The 9365-nt window shown below is 34.8% G+C and overlaps 1 protein-coding gene across 3 annotated transcripts; it reads left to right on the top strand.

The window, feature by feature from the left end:
- LOC109231205 lies at positions 3204–7796 on the top strand. 3 transcript variants are annotated; one of them, XM_019396790.1, is made up of 5 exons: positions 3204–3291; positions 5076–5283; positions 5538–5717; positions 5821–6397; positions 6502–7796. In XM_019396790.1, exons 2-5 carry the CDS (start codon positions 5173–5175, stop codon positions 7647–7649), a joined length of 2016 nt encoding a protein of 671 aa, XP_019252335.1. In that variant the 5' UTR covers positions 3204–3291; positions 5076–5172; the 3' UTR covers positions 7650–7796. The 3 variants fall into 3 exon arrangements, with proteins under 3 accessions (XP_019252335.1, XP_019252333.1, XP_019252334.1); XM_019396788.1 differs by having other exon boundaries at positions 3214–3616; XM_019396789.1 differs by having other exon boundaries at positions 3214–3616; positions 5054–5283.

The following is a 9365-nucleotide window of genomic DNA, read 5'->3' as shown; positions in this document are numbered from 1 at the left end:
GAATGCAAGCAACAAATGAAGTAATGAACTCAAGAGAATGTGTTAGAGAGCAGAGAGAGTGTTCTTATATATTTTAGTATGGAGCCACATATAACTACAAAATGACAAGGATCCCCTTTATAAATGAGGGGGAACATAGTACAGAAGCATTAATTACAAAGAAATGGGGCAGGCATAACCACTCAATGCACTGATACGGGCCAGAGCTAGACCTCTAGATTTTGTCAGTCCTAGCCATGCGCATAGGGAAATTCCCACTGTTCCATCGTAACCATCGATTTGCGCTGCCTCGAGGCTGGAAACTGATGTCCCCTTAGGGTAAGATTCGTCCGTGGCCTCGAGCCTTTGGAAACCTCGCTCCCGAGGCGTTGTAATGGCCGAAAATCGGATCCTCCGATTTTACCGTGTACAGAATTCTTCGGTGAAGAGTGGAAGCATCTCGTGTTCACGCAGGATAAGGTTCGAGGAAAAACCCCACTTCAAGGAGTGTGATGCACACAATCTATTTTGATGCAAACATTAGTGACTGATTCCTTGGCTCGAACCTATTAACTTTACCATTCTCCAAAGATTTTCAAAGGATAATCCCATACCATTTTACACAGTTGAAAAGCCAAATGAGGTAAAAGCGAAGACCCACAATGCTACTTGCTTGCTGCCACATTAGTAGGAAAGACCAATAATTGCACCAACTGGCATCCAAGTTTGTAATTGATTTAGTGGGCGTTTGGACGTAAGAATTGTAAAATTCCCAAAAAGGAAAAATATTGTGAAGATGGTATTTGAAAATTAGAGTTGTATTTAGATATGGATATAATTTTGGGTTGTTTTAAAAGTTTTATGAGTAATCTGAGTGAAAATTTTAAAAATTATTTTTTGGAGTTTTCCAAATTTTTGAACAATTCCAAAATTCATTTTTAAGTGAAAATTGAAAATTTTATGGCCAGATTTCGAAAAAAAGTGATTTTTTTTAATGTCCAAACGGGGTTAGGGCATCTCCAACAATCACTCTATTTTTTGCACCATTTTTCACTCTAAAATGGTGCAACACCAAATCTACTCCAACAATCACACTATTTTTTACACCAAATTTTCTCTCTCTTCTATATTATATTATTATCTTCTATTTACTTTTCATTTTTTATTTCCTTCAAACTAATACTATCTTTTTTCTTTTTTCCATATTCATTATATATAATTCACATTCACCACTTATATAATCATTTATTACAAAATTTTACATAAAGGACAAATTAACAAAAAGTGAAATCATTAATAAAACATAATTAAATAAATATTACATCATAGTCAAATTTAATTTATACAATTATAACAATAATAAAATTAACTTATAATTTTATATAAATATAATATATACAAAAATTAATATATCAAAAAATAGGATATAAAATTAAAATTATAAAAATCTTAATATAAAAGTTAATTATATACACAATAATAATTAATTAAAAGTTCAACAAAAAAAATGAATAAAATATTATTAGAGTAATGAATAGTGTTGCACCAAATTTGGTACAACACTATTCATGCTCTATAATAGAGCAACAAATGGAGTATTATTGGAGCAATTTTACTCTATTTCTTGTACCAAATTTGAATTTGGTGCAAAAAATAGAGTACCATTGGAGATGGTCTTAGCAGACACAAATCTCAGCAACTTACTGTTACGGTAGAAGGAAGAAGCACGGACCACCAAAGGTTTAATAGAATGATAAGTATTTTTCTTTTATAAATCTCGAATTCGAATCCTAAATAAATAATTTTTACCTTCAGAATAAATTTTTTCAACGGAACTCATATTAGTCAGGCCAAAAAAAAAAGGAAAGAAGGAGAAGTCAGGTATTTTAAAACTTGTATAGGGACGAAAAGGTAATTGGGCACTTTTTGCAGAAGGGTCCCACCCTAAACTGATCTGCATCTGCCTCTTTTATCACACTGAACCAACAAAATCAATAGCAACTGTACTTTGCAGACACCCACAGATGCTGAACTTTTAGATATTCTTTTTATAACAAAAATATTCTTTTATTACTTTCTATTCCAATTCCAACTTATTTTAACAATCTTTTCATTATTAGTCATGCAAAAAACTAACATCTTCTTATATACTATTATGTTTCATTAACGACTTCAATGTAGATCTTAACAAATATTCGTACATCCAAGGGGCTCAAAAACATTAGAGGCCTAAAGCCAAACTTTATTAGGGACCTTAAACTTTAAAAAGAAATTCATATTAATTTGGCTCATGTTTTATATTTGACATATATGTATTCTGTTAAATAATTAAAAAAATAAGTAATGGACTACTATGAGGTAAAAATATAAAAATAAGAAATTTCAAATAGAAAAAAAAAATATAGAAAGTTAAAACAATAGAACTTGATTCTAGAAGTTTATAACTTGACATCAGAATAAAATTTTATTGTTTTAATTTTTTTGTTGTAATGCTTAAGAACATGAGAAAGAAAGAATGAGAAATACTAATTTTAATTTACTCAATTTCCTCTCTTGGTTTTTTGGAGAATAGACAACTTAGTAGTAATTAGAGAAAGAAAAGTGATTATAAAATACGAGTATTATTATGAGAAAAAAAGGAATATTAATATTAGAATGTAAATTAACTATTAGTCACCATAAATCACATTGGCAAAATAAACAATTTCTTTTTCCTTGAAGATATTATACTTTTTTCCATAATATTTAATATTTTTTAGAAAAATTATCACATAATTAGTATATTATTAGTTTAAAAATGGGATCCTAAAAATTTGGGGGCCTAAAGCCATTGCTACATCATACTTTATGTGATACTTTTTCCTTGTTTGTCTGTTCCAAAATAATATTACATTTTTCCATTCAGAATTTAAACTTATATAATCTTATTATCCTCATTTTACACTTGGTGACGCGACTTATCCATATGAATTAAAAAAATTCACCTTTTTAATACGAGAAAAAACATGAAAGGGGTGTGAAATTTTCACCACATCTCATTGGTCATTCACATATATTTAGCTTATCTATAATATATTTTATTTTTAAACTTTATGTCCAATCAAACGGAAAAAGTTTTTATTTTTATTTTTTTAGTTGGCTTAAAAAGAGGGCCCAAGGAGGGGGGGGGGGGGGGGAGGAGTGGTTAATAGGAACATAAAGAGAGTGTGTGTCCCAAAAAACTGAAAAGAAAGATTGAGAAAGAAAGAGAAAGGGGTATTTATGGATGATAAAGAAAGAAATAGAAATATTGATCCCCACACTATTCTTGTGGTAAATCCCAAGCAAAGGCACATCCTTTTGCTTTTAGCTGCCTCCAAAGATACCATTTTTCTTAAGTTTCTTCACTCTCTGTAATCTTGATTTTGTTTTTTTGTCCTTTTTATCTGTGTTTATAATGGTGGGTGGGTAGTCAGTAGTGTAATGTAAATATCCATTATCCAGTTGCATTTAATTTGATCTCTCTAGGATCAGTAAAAACATGTCCTGTTCTTTCTTGTTTTATTCTTTCACCTTCCTTGAATTCTTGTCTGCCTTTGCTTCTGATAAAAAGAAGCTGTTTTTTCTCAATGGAGTTATGTTGGTCTCTTCCCTTCTTGTAAGTCCCTTCCACTCTCTCTCTCTCTCTCTCTCTCTCTCTCTCTCTCTCTCTCTCTCTCTCTCTCTCTCTGTGTGTGTGATCTCCTTGTCAAAATGGGTTTCTTGAGATTCAATGTTTATTGTGAAGATTGTGTTTTTTTGTTTTGTTTTGATTGATTTCTTATAAATATCCTTGTTATTTTTTATTTTTCTGTTTAAGTAGTGTTTTGCTTGCATGCAGTTCCTTAATGGTGTTGGTCAAACAGCAAAAAAGGAAATAGCTTTACATATAACATAAGCATTAAGCTCCAGTGTAGTGTAGTTTTCATGGGTTCTGTTGCAAATTTTCTTCTAAAAGAAAAATAAAAAGACAATCATTTTGTGGTCTTAAATCTTAGCTATTTCAGTTGTTTAGCCTGGGACTGTTTAATGTTTATCTGTCTCATAAATTAGTTTTCTTTGTGTACTTTTATTCTATTACAGTTTAAAAAATAGAATATAAGAAAAGGACAAGATTAAGGAAACAATAATGATTGAGCTCACAAGACTCGGTCAGTAATACATTGTTTGTTCTGAATGTTCTGTTTGTTCTCATTAGCTGATTAGTGAACTGTTTGGCCAGCTGAAAAAATGTCATCTTTTACAGTTGGATTATGAAAATGCTACTTTAGCCTGCAGTTTTGTTCTTTGCTGTTTATGATTGAGAGTAGAACAAATTACATTAGAATTTATCAATTTTGGCATGATACTGCATTATGGGTTGCGAACTCGTATTGGGTTTTAGCACATGGATCTCTGGTAATGCTAAGTGACTGATTTTGGTTAGTTGAAGCAGATCACAAAAGTTGCTGCCATGTGAGCAGGAGGTCACGGGTTCGAGCTGTGGAAACAGCCTCTTGCAAAAATGCAGGGTAAGGCTGCGTACAATAGACCCTGTGGTCCGGCCCTTCCCCGGACTCCGCCGCATAGCACGAGCTTAGTGCACTGGGCTGCCCTTTTTTTGTTAAGCAGATCACAAAAAATGCCGAGAGAAATTTTACCGGTTTCAGCATGTGTTGCTTATCTGATCTTGAATTAGGCTAGCTACTCATCCAAGAAGTGCTAGTTTTGGATCATATAAAGCTATTTGTAGTGGATTCTTGGGATACTAGCTACTCAATGAAAGAGGAACTAACTGGATTCTTAAAAAAAGATGAAATATAATGAAGGAACTGAGACCTACGATACAGCGTTAACTGTGAAATTTGTGAAATTTTTATGTTGTACAACAGCTAGTGTTCCTTGTTATTTCAACTGTAGTAACTTCTTCAGCTTCTTTATGGCTAGAATTTCTCACATTGTGTGTAATTCGTATGGAATTAAACGATGTGTTCATTCTCTGCTATAGTCTATAGGTGAAAATATATTTTACAACTGGTCTTTCTTCTGCTTCATCTTATACCTTTTTGATTTTAAGTGGTGACTGCATGCAACTACAGGATTGGGGTTGCAATGTAAGAGGTCCTTGCAACAGTTCATAAACTTGCAAAACTCAATTGAACAGCTGATTAAGGTTTCATTTCTTGGGAGAGCATAATGTTGGTTAGCGGCGATTATGATCTGAGTTTATCATTGCGGTATGAGGAACCTGTGAAAGAAGCTCTCAAGGATACAATTCTCAGGCAAGAATACACATTCAAGAAGCAGGTACTTAATCATACCTACTACATATTTTGTTTGAGACCTCAAAGTGAAAGTAGCCTAATTCTTAAAAAAGTTTCGTTAATCATGACATAATATAGAAGATGCCATGAGTATATTACTTGTAAACATTGTATATGTACCGAGTTGTTAAATAAAGCAGCATATATACGTAAGAAAATCAGAAGAAGATGAATCAGATGTCGTGGAGAAGATGTTCCTGTTCTTTTCTTTATAATCCACTTTTTCTATTTCTTTAGGTTTATGAACTTCACCGTCTGTACGACACACAAAAGAGCATGATGAAGGATCTGAGTTGGAAAGAGTTGGATGCGGTTAATTTTAGCAGAGAAGGCCGACAAGCAAATCCAGTTGCATTTGGAAATTGTATCAGACCTTCATCTATGCCTGCAGAGAAGAGAATTTGCAGCGTCCCTAAGGTAATTGAATACAAGCATATTTGTAACTCGCCATAAGTGATTCTAGTTTTTGCTCCTTTTGGGTTTGTCTTCCTTTGCTAACCACTACATTAATGTGCTTCAGGTGTTCAACTGGTTACAAGAGCAGCGGGGCACCTTTCCAGGTTTCCAGCAACAGCTTTCTAATCCTCAAATTTGTTCCCCTCATTATCTTGATCATATTGCGGATAAAAATTTGGATAAGAGACATGGCTTGTGCAGTAGTCTAGAGAATTCAATTGAGAGAAACCATTATTACCATGGTGGTGTCGTACATCGTCCTGAGGAGGTTAATCTTTCACTGAGCATTGGTAGGAACCATCTGAAAACAAGTGCCAGAACAAAAACTTTTAATCGTATAATTGATTTAGAGGAATCAGATGAAACACTGCCTGATACTAAAACAGGTGGCCGATCAAAGACTTGGAAAAATATTATTGATTTAGAGGAATCGGACCTCACATTGTCTAATGGAGAACTAAAGCCCAAGTCTCCTCTGAAGCCTGTAGCTCAAGCTTCTTATGCTGGATATAAGCGTGATTACCAATCCACCCACAGCTTCAATAACAGCATTAAGAATAATTGGTTTGATGGGACTCCAAGAAATTATTTTGTTTCAGATGGCAGCACGATTTGTGTGGAGCAGAACTCTTTCGCTGAAGGTCTGACAGTTCCTTATCTTTCTTCCGTAGCTACAAATATTAAAGGCAAATCACTATCAATATCATGCTTCTCTGTGTTTATCAAAACTCTGCATATTTTGCAGGAGTCGAACAATGTGAGGGGTCTCTCCTCTCCAAAGATATATCAGTAAAGAGAAAAATTATTTTTTCTGATGAACGGGCTTTTCTGGACCTTAACAAATCCTTGCCTGATGATTCTAATTGGAGAGAGCAAAATGATAACAGTTCAAATGAGACCTCTGCTTTTGTTCACCAAAGAATCCTTAATTCTGCAACTGGAAGCAGCAGCAGTGGTTATAAGAGTATGGAGAATGTTGGAGTTGACCAGTTCTCCATAAACCTCAATCGGCCACTTCCAAACAATAGTGAAAGTCCTTGCAGCCTGATTAGGAATTCCAAATACAAGAAACCCGACTTGATCGTTGAATTTCTGGAAAGGGATGATCAAGTTCCACGTACACCAGAAATGAAAGTCAAGAAAGCCAAACACGATGCCATGTCTTCTCCTGAATGTAAGACTCCAGATATTGTTAAGGATACTGGTTCTGACAGATGTCCTTCGTCAAGCAAATCTTCTTGTCTTGAGGACATCTCAAGTGGCGTAGAGACCATGCAATCTGGAATTCAGTCGGGAAATTCAAGTTCTTCCCACTGTAATGCATTTCAAAATTCTGAAACACTTGAAGCAAATAAATCTCCGCACCAGGAGGATGTCGACTCTTCCAGTAACAGTGATGACCAGAAGGGAAAAACATCAGAAGTTGATGGTTTGATCATAAGGGGAGCAGTGTCTCTCGTCTATCTTGCACTGGAATGTTCTGAACCAAGCAATGCTAACAACATGAACAAGATTAAAGGGGAAAATATGGAACAGCCACAGTGTTCTTTGGACAGTTTTGAAGAAATGGTGCTTAAACAACCTGAAAGCTCAGTTGACGACTATTCTGCAACCTCAAATGCATTTGAAGTTAACGACACAGAAGGAAAGGACAATGGAATAACATTGAAGAGAGGAAGGAGAATGAAAGATTTTCAGAGGGACATTATGCCAAGCTTAGCAACACTATCTAGGCATGAGATTTGTGAGGATATAAAGATTATGGAGACAGCACTTAGATCAAGAGAATACAAGAGACTTAGGTCCAAGACGACAAGCGGACACAAGTGGTTCAATCCTGTGAGAAATAGGAGGTCTAGACTCAACTATGTAGGTCGCAAGCATTATTCATGAACTATTGATTTGATCATTGGTAGTAGGAGCAAATAGTGACCAATTTTAGCACAGAAAGATAGATCAAGGAGCTTTTTTTGAAACTTGTCACTCTTGACCATGATACTATTTTTTGACCTTCTTTGTTAAGAGTTCAATTTCAGGGCATACTTAATTTGCTCAGTATTGTTTCTAAAAGGGCAGCCCGGTGCACTAAGCTCGCGGGGTCCGGAGAAGGGCCGGACCACAAGCGTCTATAGTACGCAGCCTTATCCTGCTCAGCATTGTTTCTATGCCTCTTAATTCCCTTTTCTTCTTTAAAAGATTTGCCTAGGAAAGGTTTGTGAATTTCTTTAGTTTTCTCTTTTCTTTTTTGGGTCTGCTCCAACCCAAACAGGCAAACTCATTGCTTTAAGCCCAGCAAGTCGAGGCCCCAAGAATTAATAATAGGATTAGTTACCTCCTATAACAAAGATTGATACCTTATTTATTTTAAATAAAACCTTTTTAAAAAATTATGTTCCATAGCTACCTTTTGATTTTTGTATAGTCAAATATCTATTTATGGTCAACTCTTACCATTAAGCCATAAAATAAGCTTTGTATTATTTTTCTCTCATATCCCCTCAAATTTCTCCTATCCCCTACCCCATATCTATTTTTCCTCTCTCTCTCACTACTTTCCGATGTCTTCTCCTCCGCGGGACGCTGGAGCAATTGCCACCATCACCGTTTCGACCGTGGCCATTATTTATTAATACCGCCGCCCTCAGCCTCCCAATGTCTTTAGATCTTTTCATTAAAATTACTAGCATGAATTTCTCTGCGAGATCTTTTCATTAAAATTACTAGCATGAATTTCTCTGCGGGAAGCCAATGTAATTTTGACAGCAGAAGCAACCAACTGAGATGATCTGAAGATAGTCAAAAGATAATGTCCCACTAAGGGTCTATATAGTTGGTGTTAGATTCATATCCTGGTCCACAGTTGAAACCCGCCGTCACCGTTATTTCGCCGGTAATTATGTGCTAATCGTCGGCAACCGGAGGCAACGGTGGCGGCGAGCAAGGACTGGATACTGATGCTGCTTCAACGAGACGACATTAGGGTTGTTCTTAAACGAAGACGACGGAGTTGGGGGCTGAGTAACTTGAATTTTTTGTTAATATATTTCAATGTATCTCGCTGTATTTCATTGTATTCATTTTCTTTTTTTTTTTCATTGTATTTCAATGTATCTCGCTGTATTCTATGTATTTCATTGTATTCACTCTTTCGCTATATTTCGTGAATGTATTCGTATGTTTTTTTTAATTAATATAATTTATGTATTCAGATGTCTTATATAATTTCTCTGAAGATTGCTATGTTTTTGGGGTGTTTTTCGGTTGAGAATCTTTTTTATAACTGGAAATACAAAACTTGTGTGTTATAATTGAGTTTGTTGAGTTATATTAGGAGTCTATTATGTTAATTGATTCACTTTCCGTTTAAAAATAGTGTAATCCCTTGTTTCACGCCGTGAATACAGTCGAATACAATAATCTGTCCAGTTGTAATCCCATGTTTCATGCCATGAATACAATCGAATACACTCGAATACAAAAATCTGTCTAGCTATAATCCCCTGTTTCACGCCTAGAAATGCTATTGTATTCATGAATACAATAGCTTAAATACATTGAATACACTCTAAAAAACTTGAAAACATAGCTATAGGAAGTAATATAGTAAAT

Source organism: Nicotiana attenuata, chromosome 8 (genome assembly GCF_001879085.1).
Source record: "Nicotiana attenuata strain UT chromosome 8, NIATTr2, whole genome shotgun sequence".
NCBI classification, from domain to species: Eukaryota; Viridiplantae; Streptophyta; class Magnoliopsida; order Solanales; family Solanaceae; genus Nicotiana; species Nicotiana attenuata.
The sequence above is the reverse complement of the archived record's forward strand: the minus strand, read 5'-3'. Positions and strand labels throughout refer to the sequence as shown.